Genomic DNA, 20,859 nt, shown 5'->3' with positions numbered 1-20,859 from the left:
AGCCTTAAAAAGAAAGAAATCTTGTCATATGCTACAATATGGATGAATCTTGAAGACATTATACAGAGTGAAATAAGCCAATCACAAAAAGACAAATACTGCATGATTCCACTTATATGAGGTATCTAAAGTAATAAGACTGATAGAAACAGAAAGTAGCATGGTGGTTGCCAGGGGCTGGGGGAGGGGGGAAACAGGGAGTTGTTGTTCGATGGGTATAGAGTTTCATTTATGCAAGATGAGGAAGTTCTAGAGATCACTATACAATAACATGCACATAGTTGACAGTAATGTACACTTAAAAATTAACAGGGTAAATTTGTTATGTGTTTTTACCACATAATAAAATTTTAAAAAGACAACCTATTTGGAAGAAAATATAACTCAAGAGGCACAGCTTTGCATTAGAAGAACTTGATAAGAATATAAAATGTTTTTGCCATATATGCTACATGGCACATGATGCTGCACATGATGCTGGTGTTTTTGAACATGGCACCGGGAATTCTGAACCCTGCACTAGTTATTTGGCTTTGGGCAAATCACATTGTTTCTCACAGTCTTGGATTTGTTTGTCATTTCTGAATTAAGACCTGTATTCTGTGTTTTATTGATAGAAAGGTAACAGAGTTAATAATATAAAAGTAACAGGATTAATTGCTTCTTGCCAAATGTCTTTTTTTTTTTTTTTAATTTAATTTTTGGCTGCGTTCGGTCTTCATTGCTGCAAGCAGGGGCTACTCTTCGTCATGGTATGCTGGCTTCTCATTGCGGTGGCTTCTCTTGTTGCAGAGTATGGGCTCTAGGCGCGCAGTCTTCAGTAGTTGCAGCACTTGGGCTCAGTAGTTGCGGCACGTGCACCCTAGAGCGCTAGTGCTTCAGTAGTTGCGGTGCGTGGGCTCAGTAGTTGCAGTGCACAGTCTCTCGGGCGCTCGGGCTTCAGTACTTGTGGCTTGCGGGCTCTAGAGCACAGGCTCAGTAGTTGTGGTACACAGGCTTAGTTGCTCTGCAGCATGTGGGATCTTCCCAGACCAGGGATCGAACCCGTGTCCCTTGCATTGGCAGGCAGATTCTTAAACACTGTGCCACCAGGGAAGTCCATCTTCCTTTTTAATGCTACATTTTTTTTATTTGTTATTCTTTTGGCTTTGATAAGAACTAAATGCAGTTTATTGTTCCAGCACAATATATACATAAATGCTGCCTATCATTTTCTTAAATCAGATGAAGAAATCTTTCTTAAATCAGGTTTATTGAAGTATAATTTATATACAAGAGTCATCCTTTTTACTGTACAATTGTATGAGATTTGACAAATGTATACAGTTGTATAACCATCACCACCATGATCAAGACATAGAACAGTCCCCCCAAATTTATGCCCCTTTGTAGTCAATCCCTATGCCAGCCCCAGCCTCTGGAAACCACTGATATGTTTTCTGTCCTTAGAATTTTGCCTTTTTAGAATTTCATATAAATAGAAGCATAATAGAGAGAACATTGACTCCCGTAATGTTGAAATTCCAAAACAATATGCCAAATGATTATATTTAAAGGCTGTAGACTGGTTTGAAATATGCTGTGTTTACATATCTAGGTTTACACCTGAGAATAGGACTTTGGTCACTAAAAACTAGACTAATTCTTGAATGAAGAAATGTTGGTACTCTGGAATTTTTTTTCTGTTAATTAGGTTCCTTTTGTATTTTTTAGGTCTTGTATGCGTAATCCTATGGAAAACATTATGAAAACAGTGAAACTAATAGGAGAGACTTTCTGCCAACACTATACCCAATCAACAGATGAACAGCCAGGATCTCACATAGGTAAGAAGACAAAACTGAAATTGATAAAGCATTGAAAGTAGATAGATTGTTCCAAGAAAAATAGAAACTCAAGTTTTTTCTTTCCCTGCAATTTTTAATATATCTGATTGAAGCTTATATAAGTTTTGTTCTTCAGTTCTTAACAGCTACATTTATTTAGCACGTGTTTTCCCTTTGTTTCCCCCCGTAGATTTTGCTGTAAACAGACTAAAGCTTGCAGAAATTTTGTATTATAAAATATTAGAGACTGTAATGGTTCAGGAGACACGAAGACTTCATGGAATGGACATGTCAGTAAGTAAATTCACTCTCCCAGCGACTGGCGAGGTCTACAGAACGTAAGCTTGGAAGCAATGTGTTGAGAGCCTCTGTAGTTCATTGTGGGGCTCAGCAGTTAATGGCAAACTTACCCATGATGACATCTTAATTGGCCTTAGTTGTCTTTGGCACACCCAGTGCTAGCCACCTCTAGGCAGAAATGTGAAATATGTAAAATTTTTCTTTGATGCACCATCATTATCCTTTCCCTTTGGTCAGTTTTTTTGTCCTTCGTTCCTAGCTAGCTAATAATGAAATCCCCCGACTATTAAACCAACTGATAATTAAAATATCTAGCCATACCGCTCAGGGAGTTTTGAGGAATAAAATGTTGATGGCTTTTTTTTTTTTTTTTTGCTTCATTTTCTTTGGACATTTGATCAAGTCTGATCACTCTCTCCAATAGCTATGTAAAGGAATTTTTCTAAGAAGTCAAACTTATCATATGATCTTTGTTTCCTCCTCCTCTCTCTTGTCACTCTTGAAGCCTTCTGACCTTCAATTCCAGTAAGAACAAGTTGATGTTTGGAGGTGCTGCTTAACTAGTGTAATAAAATTTCTCTGTGTTTGCACCCTGGAAGTTTTCCTCTATGTTGGTTCCCCATTTTTCCTGGATTCCACGTCTTTCTTTTTCATGATTTACTAATACTTGATAGAGCATATGCTCCCATAGCTTCTGGAGAAAGAAGTAAATTTTCAACTTTTTATTTTGAAATAATTATAGATTCACAGAAAGTTGCAAAAGTAGTACAGAGGGATCCCATGTATCCATTTGCCCCCAGTGGTTACATTTTACATAGTATATCAAAACCAGGAAATTGACATTAGAACAATGTATGTGTCTTGCTCTTTACCCTTATATCACATGTGTAGATTAGGTAACCACCACCAAAATCAAGATACAGAACTGTTCTTTCGCCACAAAGATCTCCCTCATACTACCCCTTTTTAAGTGACACTCAGTCTCTTTAGCCACTAATTTATTTTCCATATCTAAACTTTTATAATACACTCTTATGAGTTCTTTTTGTTTATATTTTTTGAGGTTTATTTTATGACCCAGGATGTGGTTTTTCTTGGTAAATGTTTTGTGCACTTGAAAAGATTGTGTGCTGTTGTTTGGGTGGAGTGTTCTGTAAATGTCAGTTCTATCTTGTTGGTTAATGGTGTTGAATTCTTCTGTATCCTTGCTAATTTTTGGTTTAGTTCTATCAGTTATTGAGAGGAGAGAAAGGTATTGATGTCTCCAAATAAAATTTTGGATTTGTCTCTTTCTCCTTTCAGTTCTATCAGATTTTTTTTTAATTCATATAGTTTGAAGCTCTGCTGTTTGATGCATAGACATTGAGGATTACTATGTCTTCTTGGTGAATTAATCATTTTATCATGACAGAACATCCCTCTCTGAGTCTGGTAATTGTCTTTGTTCTGAAGTCATCTGGCTGATGTTTATACAGGCATACCTAGTTTTATTGTGCTTCACTTTTTTGTGCTTCACAAATAGTGACTTTTTAATAAATTAAAGGTTTGCAGCAACCCTGCATCAAGTCTATTGGTGCCATATTTCTAACAGCATTTTCTCACTTCATTTCTCTGTGTCACATTTTGCTAATTGTAGCAATATTGCAAACTTTTTCACTACTATTGTATTTGTTATAGTGATCTGTGATTAGTGATCTTTACTATTGCAAAAAGATTACGACCCACTGAAGCCTCAGGTGATGGTCAACATTTTTTAGTAATAAAGTAATTTTTAATTAAGTTATTTTTTTAGACATAATGCTATTGCACACTTCATAGATTATAATATAGTGTAAGCATAACTTTTACGTGCACTGGGAAACCAAAAACATTTGTGTGACTTACTTTATTGCGATATTTGCTTTATTGCATATTCACTTTATTGCAGTGGTCTGGAACCTGGTATGCCTGTATATCTTTTTCCATTCTTTTTTTCTAAAACTAATTAATTTATTTATTTTTGGCTGTGTTGGGTCTTCATTTCTGTGCAAGGGCTTTCTCTAGTTGTGGCAAGCGGGGGCCACTCTTCATCGTGGTGCGCGGGCCTCTCACTATCGCGGCCTCTCTTGTTGCGGAGCACAGGCTCCAGACGTGCAGGCTCAGTAGTTGTGGCGCACGGGCCTAGTTGCTCCGCGGCATGTGGGATCTTCCCAGACCAGGGCTTGAACCCGTGTCCCCCGCATTAGCAGGCAGATTCTCAACCACCGCACCACCAGGGAAGCCCTCTTTTTCCATTCTTTTACTTTCAATCTACCTGTAACATCCTTTGAAATTAGTTTCTTGTAGGCAGCATATAGTTGTCATGTTTTTTGTAATCTACTGTGTCAGGCTTTTTGTTTTAATAGGTAAATTTAATTTACCTATTAAATTTAATTATTAATTTGTTAGGGCATAAGTCTGCCATTTTATATTTTGTTTTCTGTTTTCTTTTTCCTACCTTCCTGTGGGTCAATTTGAACATTTTTAGACTGTGTATCTTTGTATAGATTGTTTCTTTACTGGTTGCTGTAGGTATTACATTATACATACATAATTTCACAATCCAGTGGTATAGACATTTTATCAGCTCAAGTAAAGCATGGAAACCTTACCTTGCCTTAAGTGTCTTTTTTAAAACTGCATGAATGTCTTTATTTTATTGTATTTTTTTATTTTTTGGCCACACCACGCGACATGTGGGATCTTAGTTCCCTGACCAGGGATCAAACCCACACCTCCTGCATTGGAAGCGTGGAGTCTTAACCACTGGACCGCCAGGGAAGTCCAGAATGTCTTTATTTTAGATTCACACTTGATTAATAGTTGTCTTTGTATAATTTTATGATTTTAAAGGCATTGCTCCATTATCTTCTAGATTCCAGTATTGCTAGTTAGAAATCCAGTGGCATTCTAATTCTTTGTATTGGTATGTGACCTGTTTTTACTTTCTGGAATCTTAGTTATCATTCTTTTATCACTAATGTTCTGAAATTTATAATAGAGTGCCTTAATCGTGGGTCTTTTCATTCATGTGTTGGGCATTCCTACAGAGTTCCTCTTTTAGTCCAGAAATTTACGTCCTGCAGTTCTAGGTCATTTTATTGCATTATTTCTTAGATAATGTATTGCCCACAATTTTATCTTTCTGGAGCTTTTATGATTCAGATAAAGGACCTTCTGGATTAATCCTCTTATTTTCGATTTCTTTGTCTTTTTGTTCTACTTCTAAGGATATTTACTCAATTTTTCACCATCCAATTCTGAAGAATTTTTTATTTTAGCTGTATTTTCATTTCTAAGACTTATTCTTTGAGGTTAATTTAGATTTCTTTGAGGTTTTCTTCTGATGCCTGCATTGTCTCTGTTTCCTCTGAGTTTCTTTTCCATTTGTTTTGATCTTTGTTTTTCAGTTGGAGGCTTTCCTCAAATGTTGGATTATTCCTCAAATGTTGGATTACACCTTTGTCTTTCAGTTGGAGGCTTTCCTCAAATGTCTACTTTCTGAATGAGTCACTAAAAATGAGACATTAATAAACCCTGATGTTGACAAAACAGTTTGGCTCAAAGCTCTGTGTGCAAGAGTGAGAATAAAAGTCCAGTAGCCTCAAGTGATCGTGTAGTATAGGGACCCTCAACTGTTGGTGTCTTTAAGACTTCTCTGGAATATTTCAGTTTCTTTAGAAAAGTATCTGCCTGGCTGTTCATGTTATAGAGCAGAGCGAGGAAGGGAAACTTGGTCTCACAATTCAGTCTGCAGACTTTCACCTAAAACCACGGTCTCTTCTATACCTGGTGTTCTCAAGCTCTGATTCTCTCTAGTTCAGTTTCTGTAGAGAATAATTCTCTAGATCCTTGTTGGGATAGACTAGAGACCTATCATCTGACTCCTTAGAGTGGATGTTGGGTGGGGACCTGAGGACTTCTGACTACCATAAACTTAAAAATCACCCATCCATGTCAGCCCCTGCCTAACCTGTACTTTTCATTCTGCCTGTGCCTTCAGTTGCTGTGTTTTTCCCGAGTAGAGTGCAGCAGATTCATTTGTTTTAAGTGTCTCTCTTCAGGCCCTTATGTTTGACCATCCTACTTTCTGCTGAGTAATTTGTCATCCTTTCATCCAGTTTCAGTTTTCATATATGGTTTGCGGTTACAATTAACTCCTTGTTCTATCCAAGATATTTTCTATTGCTTATTCTCTTTGTTGATTTGGAATGGTATTTGAAAGAAGGATGGCAACAAACACCATTTATAGAACTGAAAACTTATGTTAAATTTTAAACTCAGTGGTGAAATAGGACTTTATCTTTTGTTTGTTTGTTTGTTTTTTTTGGCCACGCCACGTGGCATCGGGAGCTTAGTTCCCTGACCAGGGATCGAATCCATGCCCCCTGCAGTGGAAGCATGGAGTCTTAACCACTGGACTGCCAGGGAAGTCCCAAGACTTTATCTTAGTAAAATATTTCTTTCTCTGAACTTTTAAAAATCTTAGCTGTGATATACTACACCTTTGATTTTAGTGTTTTGATTAATAAACACTGCCCTCATGTTGACAAAACAGTTGACATAAAACTGTCATTTAAATAAAGGAGCCCAATTCTTATGCTTTTCTCTTGGCAGGAATATTAATTATTTTATTATTTACTCCAGTTTCAAAGTAGATTGTTGTTTATGCCTCATTTGAATTTAACATCTGTCACTGAGCAAGACTGTATCTCATAAGAAACCTATCAGTTTAAGAACTCAGATTTTTATCTCTGGTAATCTAGTATAATATAATGTACACTTATATAAGTTATGGTTTATAACTTACATAAGATATAAGTTATTTTTTCTTGTTTCTATAGTCTTCTTTACATAATGGCAGAGGCTAAAATTGAGAAATTTATTAAACTGTGGTCTTTCTCTTCCCCAAGGTTCTTTTAGAGCAGGATATATTTCATCATTCCTTGATGGCCTGTTGTTTGGAAATTGTGCTCTTTGCCTATAGCTCACCTCGTACTTTTCCCTGGATTATTCAAGTTCTTAATCTGCGACCATTTTATTTTTATAAGGTGAGATGAGAGCAAAGTTCTGTTATGGTGTGCCTCAGGTAAACATTCTGTTTGTCTTAATGCTGAAGAAGTGAGCTGTAGTGATGTCTGGAAAATATTTCCAGAGGTATTGTGAAAGCATTCCTTTTAGGGTGGAATCAAGGACAAAAGGGAGAGGAAGAGAGGGGATCAGTAAATTAAGCCAATCTCATAGCTTCAGTTTTTCCATCACTGACTTGCAAATGTGGCCAGGAACTAGGTCGTTAAGTTTGAATTTCCATATTATGAATGAAAATCATAATCCTGTTAAATAGATGTGTGATGAAGAACAAAAACTCTTTCTCTCAGGAGAAAGAAAAGGTCTAAAATTAATTGTGGTCATGGTCTAGCTACTGAGGCTGTAATAACAGATGGTGCTCCTTCCCCAAATTTGAGCTAATTCACTGTGGATGAATCTTAACTTACTTACCCTTTTTTACCTGCTAGAACCTTTTTCTTACAGAACACAGAGGTCACAGCTGCAGTAACTAATGTTACCTGATGTCTGAATTTAAGACTGATGCTATTATTATACTGGTTGGCATAATTTAGTTAATATTTTGTCATCTGTGTTACTTGAAAATTATTGATTATAGAAAAGTTAGTTTGATGAGTTAAATTTTTATACCTAAAGTTACAGAAATGCAGATCACTGAAAACCCTATCCATTTTAATTGTTGATTGAGTGGAATTTAAATTCTTTTTAGTTTTGTAAGGAAAATTGCTTCTCTATATTTACTTTAATGTTTATGTATGTGTTTCAGATTTTCCATTAGGAAATACATGTAATTTTATCTGAGGAAAAAGTTTAGTTTTTGCCCTCACCTAATAACAATTCATTGTTTTTTGTAACATCCTTTTTTCATTCAAGAAGTTAAATGCTGTTGTTGTTGTTGTTGTTGTTGTTTAATAAATTTATTTATTTATTTGTTTTTGCCTGCGTTGGGTCACGGGCTTTCTCTAGTTGCTGCCAGCAGGGGCTACTCTTTGTTGTGGTGCGCGGGCTTCTCATTGTGGTGGCTTTTCTTGTTGCTGTGCATGGGCTCTAGGCACGCAGGCTTAAGTACTTGTGGCTGGCGGGCTCTAGAGCGCAGGCTCAGTAGTTGTGGCGCACGGGCTTAGTTGCTCCACAGCATGTGGGATCTTCCCGGACCAGGGCTCGAACCTGTGTCCTCTGCATTGGCAGGCGGATTCTCAGCCACTGCGCCACCAGGGAAACCCAATGCCGTTGTTTTTTAACCACATAAATAATATATACTCCTTGAAGAAAAACAGAAAATACACACAAATGTAGATATTAAAGTCATATATTATAATCCTAATTACAAATAATAATCACTAATAATATTTTTATATATATGCTTACAGACTTTGCTCTAGATATTTACTCTTATTAAAATGGAACTATAGTGTATGTAAGCAAAGTTCCTTTTAAATATGTTATTCATTCTTTCTTTTGAGCTGTTGGGAGGAATAGTCTGAGAAGGGGCAGTGAATTCAAAATAGCATTGGACTGGGAACCCAAGACCTGACTTCTACCACTGTTGGGCTGTTGACCACTTTCACCTATCATTGCCTCTGTTTTCCATGTGTAAAATAAAACATGAAAACCAGAAATGTACGTGCAAGTATTTTGAAAATCTTAAAAACTTCTTTATAAATTAAAAATATATTAATAAGCCATAGAATTATGGTTCAAAGATATTCTTGGTTCTGTGTCATTAATAACAGCAGAGCTAGCCATACATGTCAGCCTAGTCTAGAACTGACTACTTGAGACCACATTACTTTCTCAGTTTTCTCTTCTCCAGGTTATTGAGGTGGTGATCCGCTCAGAGGAAGGACTCTCCAGGGACATGGTGAAACACCTGAACAGCATTGAAGAACAGATTTTGGAGAGTTTAGCATGGAGTCATGACTCTGCTCTGTGGGAGGCTCTCCAGGCTTCTGCAAACAGAGTTCCTACCTGTGAAGAAGTGAGTTAGGGCAAGGCTAGTAATCCCATCATTTTATGAAAGCAGCTTTATTGAGACGTGATTCCCATACCATACAATTCACCCATAAGTATACAATTCAGTGGTTTTTAGTATATTCATAGGTATGTGCAGTCATCACCACAGTCACTTTTGGAACACACCACCTCAACAAGAAACTTTACGTATCACTTCCCTAACCTCTGTCTTCTTGACCTAGCCCCTAAGCAACCAAGTAATCTACTTTCCATCTCTATTGATTTCCCTGTTCTGGACATTTCATGTAAATGGAATCATACAATATGTGGTCCTTTTAAACTGACTTCTTTTTTTTTTTTAAAAACATCTTTATTGGAGTATAATTGCGTTACAATGGTGTGTTAGTTTCTGCTTTAAAACAAAGTGAATCAGCTATACATATATCCCCATATCTCCTCTCTCTTGCATCTTCCTCCCACCCTCCTTATCCCACCCCTCTAGGTGGTCACAAAGCACTGAGCTGATCTCCGTGTGCTATGCGGCTGCTTCCCACTAGCTATCTAGTTTACATTTGGTAGTGTATATATGTCCATGCCACTCTCTCACTTTGTCCCAGCTTACCCTTCCCCCTCCCCATGTCCTCAAGTCCATTCTCTACATCTGTGTCTTTATTCCTGTCCTGCCCCAAGGTTCTTCAGAACCTTTTTTTTTTTTTTTTTAGATTCCATATATATGTGTTAGCATATTGTATTTTGTTTTTCTCTTTCTGACTTAGTTCACTCTGTATGACAGACTCTAGGTCCATCCACCTCACTACAAATAACTCAATTTCGTTTCTTTTTATGGCTGAGTATAACTGACTTCTTTTATTAGCATAATGATTTTAGGTTCATCCATGTTGTTGTATGTATCAGCACTTTGTTCCTTTTTACAGCTTACTAATATCCCATTGTATGGATATAGCAGTTTGTTTATTTATAAACTTGTGTTGTTTCCACCCTTTGACTATTATGAATAATGCTGCTATGAACATTCATGAACAAGTTTTTGTGTGGACATACGTTTTCATTTTTCTTTTTCTTTCTTTTTTTTTTTGTGGTACGCAGCCTCTCACTGTTGTGGCCTCTCCTGTTGCGGAGCACAGGCTCCGGACGCCCAGGCTCGGTGGCCATGGCTCACGGGCCTAGCCGCTCCGCGGCATGTGGGATCTTCCCGGACCGGGGCACGAACCCGTGTCCCCTGCATCGGCAGGCGGACTCTCAACCACTGTGCCACCAGGGAAGCCCTTCATTTTTCTTGAGTATATGGCTAGCAGTGGAATTGCTGGGCCATATAGTAACTCTTTTTAAGCTTTTGAGGAACCGTCAGACTGTTTTCCAAAGTGGCTGCACCATTTAACGTTCCCACCATCAGTGTATAAAGTTTCTAATATCTCCACATACTCTCCAGTGCCTATTATCTGTCTTCTTGATTCTAGCCATCCTAGTAGGCATGAAGTATTATCTCACTGTGGTTTTTTTTTTTTGCATTTCCCTGATGGCTAATGATGTTCAACATCATTTCATGTGCTTATTGGCCATTTCTTTATCATCTTTGGAGAAATATCTATTCAGATCCTTTGCCCATTTTTTATTTGGGTTGTCTTTTTATTATTGAGTTATAGGTTCTTTATATATTTTAGATACACTCCTTTATCCGATATATGATCGGTAAAACTTTTCTCCCATTCTGTGGGTTGTCTTTTTACTTTCCTGATGATGACCTTTGAAACACAAAAGTTTTAAATTTTGATGAATCCAGTTTATTCTTCTGTTGCTTGTGCTTTCAGTATCAGATCTAAGAAACCATTAATCCCATCATTTTTAATTTTTTAAATATCCATATAAAGAATTAAACACTTTTAATTAGTAGTATTTACAATAAAAAGATTAAAAGCTTCTACCTAATGCACACAAATTGCACATTTAACAGTTTAGTATCATGAGAAATTGAGTTTTTTCCCTTCACCTCTGTGTTATTCTTTTTTAACTCCTGTCTATACATCCTACTTTGCTTTTCTGTGTCTCCTTATACTTCATTAATCTTCTTGAGTTTTTCTCTAATCTCAAACAACTGAAAGAACTATTTAGGAAGAACTGAAAAGATGATTTCTTAAAGCCTCTCTTCCATGCTTCTTTGGTCTTTTGCAGCAGACTATGATTAATTGGGCAATCTTCAGTATTCATCAATATTTCCATTATGGAATCCATTGGGAAGTGGAAAAAAAAGCTATGAACTTAAAAGAGAAGGATTTGGGTTGAAGCCCTTGCTGTAATATTTAGTAGTACTGTGTCCTTGGGCAGATTTCACATTTTTGAGCCTCAATTTTCTCATCCATAAGTGAAGAATAGCAGTGCCTACCTCATAGGTTTACTTCTAGTGGTCAGTAAACTTTACTAGATATATTATAAGATTAAGTGAGTTGAACTCTTTACATATCTTTAACAATGTTAACTATTGAGCACTTTATGCAAGCTGGTATATTTTGTGAAGGACAGGGAAATAAAACAGTAAAAAGTTAAGAAGACTTTCTTTCTCATTTTTTCTGTTATGTTTTGATCAGTGGGTTTATCTGTGTGTAAAGCAGAGGGTTTTTGTTTTCTACAGGTTATATTCCCAAATAATTTTGAAACAGGAAACGGGGGAAATGTACAGGGACATCTTCCCATGATGCCAATGTCTCCTCTAATGCATCCAAGGGTCAAAGAAGTTCGGACTGACAGTGGGAGTCTTCGAAAGGGTAGGTTCAACATTGGTAAAACAATGAAAAAATAACAAACATCTTTTTTTAGAGAAAATTTCAGGTCTTGCCTAACGTATTATTAAGAAATACAATTTTTTTATCAAGATTTGAAAGGGGATTAATGTTTATGCCAATACCCCGTGTGGCTCATTGTATACTTTTTTATATTAAAGTAATAAGATTTCCACTCTGATTTTGAATCTAATCTATTTTTTAAATTGCAGTGTCTATTATTGTGGAAATAGTATTTTGGCTTTTTCATAAATATACACAACTTTTCCTCAATGCTAATGGAAAACTATTTAAGCTAAATACCTACTTTTCCAAATGTGATAAAAGTTATATTCTTTATCTCTAAGTCTTTATAGAAAAATAAATGTTTAAAGCAGAACAAAGAACTCTTTGGGATATTAAATTCATCTAATAAATTACTTATCTATGCTCTCTCAAAATAGTTCATTTGAGCCTTACTAATAGGAAGATTTTAGTGCATTATTCTTTATTTTCTCTTGTGGTGTAGCAAACTGATGTGTGCATCTTCTGGATTATTTAACTCTTGGATTTTTAAAAATCACTTAAAATCTTCTGATGACAATATCCCTGAATAAACCTCAGATGTACAAGTATTCAGGTTATATAGTAAGGTAGCTCAAGACCCACTTTTGGACTATAATTGTGTGTGTCTTGCTTTACACGTAGTATAAGGTCATGAAAATGTGCACACTGTGCATGCAAAACAGTCTTCATTAAGCAAGGGGAATAATTAGGATTGTTTTATGACCTTTAAAAATCTTGTCAAAGCTAAAAACTCTCTTACTGTCAATTATTAATATTTAAACAAATTTAAAAATAGTAAAAATATTTACTTAGTACACTACAATTGGAAACATTGAGAATGAAAGTGTTTTGTTTTTTAAAGTCATAAAGAATAGTTTAAATGGTGCTTGCCACTTTCTTCTCATATAACTTACAATACTGAGTGAGCTTCTTTCCTGTGCCTTGGTGAACTGTCGTGTTCCTTTCTAAGTTTGGACCAGCTCTTAACATTTTATCCTTTGTGCTTTCAGTGTTGTGAAATATTTCTGAAAGTTCCTTTAAAGTGAAGTTTTTTGCCATCATAACTTCCTGTTGGATGTCTTCATCCTATTTATCTTAACAACTTTTCGCATTTATATCAATAAGTCTCATCTTCACACAGTTCTTCTGGCTGTATATCTAATCTCTTGAATAGCAGCAGTGTCAACATTCCTAGGGTCAGCTATTTCTTCTATAACTTCATTAACAATTTTAATTTCACTTTCAGCATTATCACTTTTCAATTCTTTGTTGAACTTTCACTTTTTTGGGGGGGCCATTCCTTCTTTCATTTGTCTATTTTCATTCGTCTATTTTGTAAAATGCGGGTTTATCACTGGGAAATAAGGAGACAACATAACCATATGCTTTGCTGCCTGCATGAATTGAACCAGCAGATTTGCCCTGAACAATCACCAACAGACTTTGAAAGAAGTAACAGGATTGGTCACTGATCATGATGCACATCTATTTTTCACACAGTGATTTATGTAAATCCTCATGGGAAAAGTTTGTAGTTTATGCAGTTACTCACAGTTAATATACCATGGCAACTGAAATCTGAACCTTTTTGTTAAGGCTGTCGTTAATTTATGCTATGATAACTGAAACTCATGCATACTTTAACTGTACAAAGCATGAACTCTGTGCGTATGCATGTGTGTGTATCTGACTATAATGTGTATGTATGTATAATATATATTATATATATAATATATGTTATATATATGTGTGTGTGTGTGTGCTTGCAGCCTAGCTAGAGATATCAGAACTAAGATCATGAAGAAATGGTCACTAAAATGTAATTCTGTCCTGGTGGTGGAATTTTGAGTGTTACCTTTTTCATTACAGTTTTTTGGTATCGTTTGAGTTTTTTCAGTGAGCTTTTAAAAATTGAGATATAATTCACATCGCATAAAATTCACCCTTTTAAAATATACAATTCAGTATATTTACAAGACTATACAACTATCACCATTATCTAATTCCAGAACATTTTTATCACCCCACCCCCCCCCAAAAAAAAACCTGTATCCAACAGTAATCACTCTCTATTTCCTCCTCTACCAAGACCCTGGAACTACTAATCTATTCTTTGTCTCTATGGATCTTCCTGTACTGGACATTTCATATAAATGGAATTATATAATATGTGACCTTTGTGATTGGCTTCTTTTACTTATCATGTTTTCAAGATATATATGTTGTCGCATGTGTCAACACTTCATTACGCTGAATAATTCTTCATTGTATGGATATACTGTATATTGTTCGTTCATTCGTTTGTTAATGGACATTTGGATTATTTCCACTTGTTGGCTTTTATGAATAACGCTGCTGTGAACATTCAGGTGATATATTATTTTTATAATTAGAAGAAAACGGTATTTTCTTATAGGGGTTCAGGCAAGAGAATCAAATAATGGAAAATCCTTAGAAAACAATAATATTGAGCCTTGACTCTGGGAGAAAAAAGACAATTTATTAACTTATATATTTGTTAAATTTTTATTGTCTACTGCAGCTTTTCCAGTACTGTGCTAGGCAGAGCATCATTTCAAGGGGCTTGCAGCTAACTTCATGGCTATAACATGAGTTTTCCCTTGAAATGTCAGCTCTGAACATTCCAAGTCAGATTCAAGGGCTGCATTGATTTTCTTAGATATAAGGTATCCAGGTAGACTTCTGTTAAGGGGTAATGGGAGCTACAATAGAACTTTCCACTTTTTTACTAAGACTGGGAGTCAGAGTTGCTTTTATAACCTCCAGAATTATGGAGAGATTTTTATTAAACCATGACTATTCCTCACTTACCTCAGTAATACAGAGAGCTGTCAAATTATTGCCAGAGGTAATTTTTATACCTTTTAAACATGTTTTGAAAATAGATGACATGGCTGTCTAATTATCTAGTAATTGTAAAAATAATTAGTGAAATGTTTTTACTTTAAAAACATGTTATATACCTGTAAAGAAACAGTGGGTTGAGGGAAGTAGGGGGGAAATGGTGGGAAAAGATGTAGGATTGGCTAGGAGAGGCTTTGCACCTAGTAGAGATGGAAAGGAGAGCAGTTTCTGCAGAAGGATAGCACTGGAAAAGAGGTTTAATCCATACTTTACTTTCTTTTTGATCAACACACTAATGCCTCAGATTAAGGCAAGTTAAGCAGAGTCATAACACTTCTACTCATCTTTATCTTCTAGTGGACTTATAAAAGATGATTCTGCCTCTACTAAATCAGAAAGCCACAGCTACTGCCTTAAACTATTTGAAGTGTGGGCATGTGGTGAAGGCAAAATTGTGAACCAAATCACTGATTTTTCCTTCTAATCAGGAGTTATTTACTAGATAAGATTGGGAGACAGAAGCTAGTTGGACTACTTTTGAAATTTAGCAGTCACCACATTCTACTTCTCACCTTCTACTTTACCCTTAATATTTTGCTTCTTTAATATAGGCAGAGGTTCAAGAAACCAGGAAGGTGAGCTCTCATTATTTTATTTTATTTTATTTTCCTTTTTTTTTTTTTTTTTGCGTTACGCGGGCCTCTCACTGCTGCGGCCTCTCCCGCTGCAGAGCGCAGGCTCCGGACGCACAGGCTCAGCGGCCATGGCTCACGGGCACAGCCGCTCTGCGGCATGTGGGATCCTCCCGGACTGGGGCATGAACCCACGTCCCCTGCATCGGCAGGCGGACTCCCAACCACTGCGCCACCAGGGAAGCCCCATAATTTTATTTTAATATTTACTTCATTCTTCTCTCTCCCACTAGACTCGATTATTCCATGAGGACAGAGGCCATGTTATTAGCATAGTAACTCAATCTCTGTTTGTTGAATGAGTGAGTAAACCTGACTTATTATTTTGGAATACATGTCAAACTGTTATAAATTTTTCTCTTTATTAGATACGCAACCATTGTCTCCAATTTCTGTCCATGAACGCTACAGTTCTCCTACCGCTGGGAGTGCTAAGAGAAGACTTTTTGGGGAAGACCCCCCAAAGGAAATGCTTATGGACAGGATCATAACAGAAGGAACAAAATTGAAAATTGCTCCTTCTTCAAGCATTACTGCTGAAAATATATCAATTTCACCTGGGCAAAGTCTTCTAACAATGGCCACAGCCATAGTAACAGGGACAACAGGACATAAAGTTACAATCCCATTGCATGGTAACATTTTGATGCATTTATTTTATATTTTTTCTGAGTTGGGTGAAAATTTAAGAAATGTCTTATTGGACTGATCACATGGTCTTATTATTCCAGTATTTTTTCTTGAACCTATATACTTTTTTTTCTCTTTGGCTGCGTTTGGTCTTCGTTGCTGTGCATGGGCTTTCTCCAGTTATGGGGAGCAGGGGATACTCTTCATTGCAGTGCGCGGGCTTCTCATTGCGGTGGCTTCTCCTGTTGCGGAACACGGGCTCTAGGCGTGCGGGCTTCAGTAGTTGCAGCACACGGGCTTCAGTAGTTGCAGCACACGGGCTTCAGTAGTTGCGGCGCGAGGGCTCAGTAGTTGCGGCTCGAGCGCACGTGGGCTTCAGTAGTTGTGGCACATGGGCTTAGTATTTGTGGCTTGTGGGCTCTAGAGTGCAGGCTCAGTAGTTGTGGCGCACGGGCTTAGTTGCTCCATGGCATGTGGGATCTTCCCAGACCAGGGATCGAACCTGTGTCTCCTGCATTGGCAGGCAGATTCTTAACCACTTCGCCACCAGGGAAGTCCCTGAACCCATACTTTTTTTTCTCTAAGAGCAGTTTTAGGTTCATGGCAAAATTGAGCCTTCCTTGTCATCAACATCCTGCACCAGAGAGACACATGTGTTACAACTGATGAACTTTCATGGACACATCATTATCACCCCAAGTCCGTAGTTTGCATTGGGGTTCACTCTTTGGTGTTGTACATTCTATGAATTTTGACAAATGTCTAATGACACATATCTACCATTATACTGTTATACAGAATAGTTTCACTGCCCTAAAGATCCTCTGTGCTCCACCCTTTTGTTTTGTTTTGAACCTATAGAGGCATTCCTAGTATTATTGCACTTTGCTTTGTTGCACTTTACAGATACTATTTTTTTTTTTTTTTACAAATTGAAGGTTTCTGGCAACCCTCTGTTGTCATATGATGATTAGCATTTTTTAGCAACAAAGTATTTTTTAATTGAGTTATGTACATTGTTTTTTAGTCATAATGCTATTGCACACTTAATAAACTGCAATATAGCATAAACATAATTTTTATGTGCACTAGGAATCCAAAAAATTCATGTGACTCACTTTATTATGATACTCAATTTATTGTAGTGGTCTGGAACCAAACTCGCAATATCTCTGAGGTATGCCTGCACTGGTTTTTGAATTTTCACATTTTATAAATTTACAACTCTCTTTGTTAGGACTTATTTTATTTTCTTATCTGAGTTTTACAAATAAGTGCATTGAGGAAGAATTTTGTTTATTGATTAAAAACATCTCCTTTAGAGCTCAAAAGAACAATTTTATTGTTTCAGAGCAGAAATAGAAAATAAGAGTATCATAACCTAGAATTACTATTTTTGTGGCTTTCTTCTAACATATTCCTATGCATAAATAGATAGATAGGTAGGTAGATAGATAGATAGTAAAGGAAGGAAGGGAGGGAGAGAGGGAGGAAGGAAGCAAGGAAGGAAGAATTGACAACTTTTCTGGGACACACTTCTAAAACTAAGAACTCTTGCTTGTACATTCAGGTATTGCAAATGATGCTGGAGAGATCACACTGATACCAATTTCCATGAATACAACTCAGGAGTCCAAAGTCGAGAGTCCTGTATCACTTACGGCTCAGTCATTAATTGGTGCTTCTCCAAAACAGACCCATTTGACTAAAGCACAAGAGGTACATTCAGTTGGAATAAGCAAACCAAAGAGAACTGGGTCCTTAGCACTGTTTTATAGAAAGGTACGTGTTTTTATAGCATCTAAAAAGGTCTCCTTTAATCAATGCAAGAAAGATTGAGTAACAGAGGGCAGCTTTAGCCTTCTTTTTTTGTGTGTGGTAAAATATACATGAAATTTACTATTTTAACCATTTTTAAGTGTACAGCTAAATGTCATTAGTACATTCGCATTGTTGTGCAGCTTCCACCATCATCCACCTCCAGACTTTTTCATCTTCCTAAACTGAAACTCTGTACCCATTAAATAGTAACTCCTCATTTCTTCCTCCCACCCCCAGCCCCTGGTAGCCATTATTCTACTTTCTGTCTCTATGAATTTGACTACTCTAGGTACCTCATATAAGTGGAATTATATAACGTTTGTCCTTTTTTGACAGGCTTATTTCACTTAGCATAATGTTTTCAAGGCTCTTCCATATTGTAGCATGGTCAGAATTTCCTTCCTTTTTAAAACTAATATTTCATGGTATGTATATACCATATTTTGTTTATCCATTCATCTATAGATGGACATTTGCGTTGTTTCTACCTTTTGGTTATTGTGAGTGAATAGTGTTGCTATGAACATTGGTGTACAGGTATCCAAGTCTGTTTTCAATTCTTTTGGGTACATACAGAAGTGGAATAGTAATTCTAAATTTAATTTTTGAGAAAATGCTATGCAGTTTCCCACAGTGGCTGCACCATTTATATTCCTGCTAGCAACATACAAGGTTTTCCACAATATTGTGAAATACAAGTGTTTTTCTCTTTCTGACTTACTTCACTCTTTATGACAGTCTCTAGATCCATCCACCTCACTACAAATAACTCAATTTTGTTTCTTTTTATGGCTACGTAACATTCCATTGTGTATATGTGCCACATCTTCTTTATCCGTTCATCTGTCGATGGACACTTAGGTTGCTTCCATGCCCTGGCTGTTGTTAGTAGAACTGCAATGAACATTGTGGTACATGACTCTTTGAATTATGGTTTTCTCAGGGTATGCCCAATAGTGGGATCGCAGGGTCATATGGTAGTTCTATTTTTACTTTTTTAAGGAACCTCCATACTGTTCTTCATAGTGGTTGTATCAATTTACATTTCCACCAGCAGTGCAAGAGGGTTCCCTTTTCTCCACACCCTCTCCAGCATTTATCATGTGTAGATTTTTTGATGATGGCCGTTCTGACCGGTGTGAGATGATAACCTCATTGTAGTTTTGATTTGCATGTCTCTAATGATTAGTGATTTTGAGCATGCTTTCATGTGTTTGTTGACAATCTGTATATCTTCTTTGGAGAAATGTCTGTTTAGATCTTCTGCCCATTTTTGGATTGTGTTGTTTGGTTTTTTAATATCGAGCTGAATGAGCTGCTTGTATATTTTGGAGATTAATCCTTTGTCATTTGCTTCATTTGCAAATATTTTCTCCCATTCTGAGGGTTGTCTTTTCATCTTGTTTATGGTTTCCTTTGCTGTGCAAAAGCATTTAAGTTTCATTAGGTCCCATTTGTTTATTTTTGTTTTTATTTCTATTACTCTATGAGGTGGGTGAAACAGAATCTTGCTGTGTTGTATGTCATGGAGTGTTCTGCCTATGTTTTCCTCTAAGAATTTTATTGTGTCTGGCCTTACATTTAGGTCTTTAATCCATTTTGAGTTTAGTTTTGTGTGTGGTGTTAAGGACTGTTCTAATTTCATTCTTTTACATGTAGCTGTCCAGTTTTCCCAGCACCACTTATTGAAGAGGCTGTCTTTTCTCCATTGTATATTCGTGCCTCCTTTTTTAAAGATAAGGTGACCATAGGTGCGTGGGTTTATCTCTGGGCTTTCTATCCTGTTCCATTGATCTATACTTCTGTTTTTGTGCCAGTACCATATTGTCTTGATTACTGTAGCTTCGTAGTATAGTCCAAAGTCAAGGAGCCTGATTCCTCCAGCTCTGTTTTTCTTTCTCAAGATTGCTTTGGCTATTCGGGGTCTTTTGTGTTTCCATGCAAATTGTGAAATATTTGTTCTAGTTCTGTGAAAAATGCCATTGGTAGCTTGATAGGGATTGCATTGAATCTGTAGACTGCTTTGGGTAGTATAGTCATTTTCACAATGTTGATTCTTCCAGTCCAAGAACATGGTATGTCTCTCCATCTGTTTGTATCCTCTTTGATTTCTTCCATCAGTGTCTTATAGTTTTCTGCATACAGGTCTTTTGTCATCCTTAGGTAGGTTTATTCCTAGGTATTTTATTCTTTTGTTGAAGTGGTAAATGGGAGTGTTTCCTTAATTTCTCTTTCAGATTTTTCATCATTAGTTTATAGGAATGCAAGAGATTTCTGTGCATTAATTTTATATCCTGCTACTTTACCAAATGCATTGATTAGCTCTAGTAGTTTTTTGGTAGCATCTTTAGGATTCACTATGTATAGTATCATGTCATCTGCGAACAGTGACAGTTTTACTTCTTTTTTCACAAGTTGGATTCCTTTTATTTCTTTTTCTTCTCTGATTGCTGTGGCTAAAACTTCCAAAACTATGTTGAATAATAGTGGTGAGAGTGGGCAACCTTGTCTTGTTCCTGATCTTAGTGGAAGTGGTTTCAGTTTTTCACCATTGAGAACAATGTTGGCTGTGGGTTTGTCATATATGGCTTTATTATGTTGAGTTAAGTTCCCTCTATGCCTACTTTCTGGAGAGTTTTTATCATAAATAGCTGTTGAATTTTGTCAAAAGCTTTTTCTGCATCTATTGAGATGATCATATGGTTTTTATTCTTCAATTTGTTAATATGGTTTATCACGTTGATTGATTCTGTATGTTGAAGAATCCTTGCATTCCTGGGATAAACCCCACTTGATCATGGTGTATGTTCCTTTTAATGTGCTGTTGGATTCTGTTTGCTAGTATTT

General features: G+C 36.6%; 1 protein-coding gene across 2 annotated transcripts in view; it reads left to right on the top strand.

Moving 5' to 3' along the window:
• Window positions 1-20,859, top strand: part of RBL1 (RB transcriptional corepressor like 1) — a gene marked incomplete at both ends in the record, with an annotated part of 74,157 nt that overhangs the window by 23,748 nt on the left and 29,550 nt on the right. Inside the window, 7 exons of one of the 2 annotated variants that reach the window (XM_082669490.1) lie at window positions 1,714-1,826; window positions 2,017-2,120; window positions 7,058-7,195; window positions 9,025-9,189; window positions 11,812-11,944; window positions 15,930-16,196; window positions 17,762-17,973. In XM_082669490.1, the coding sequence (XP_082525616.1) occupies window positions 1,714-1,826; window positions 2,017-2,120; window positions 7,058-7,195; window positions 9,025-9,189; window positions 11,812-11,944; window positions 15,930-16,196; window positions 17,762-17,973 (1,132 nt within the window). Of the gene's footprint in view, window positions 1-1,713; window positions 1,827-2,016; window positions 2,121-7,057; window positions 7,196-9,024; window positions 9,199-11,811; window positions 11,945-15,929; window positions 16,197-17,761; window positions 17,974-20,859 lie in introns of those variants that run through there. The other variant, XM_082669491.1, reaches the window with a different exon arrangement.

This window comes from Grampus griseus (assembly GCF_964374135.1).
Source record: "Grampus griseus genome assembly, chromosome: 14".
In the NCBI taxonomy this organism is placed as follows: domain Eukaryota; kingdom Metazoa; phylum Chordata; class Mammalia; order Artiodactyla; family Delphinidae; genus Grampus; species Grampus griseus.
The sequence above is the reverse complement of the archived record's forward strand: the minus strand, read 5'-3'. Positions and strand labels throughout refer to the sequence as shown.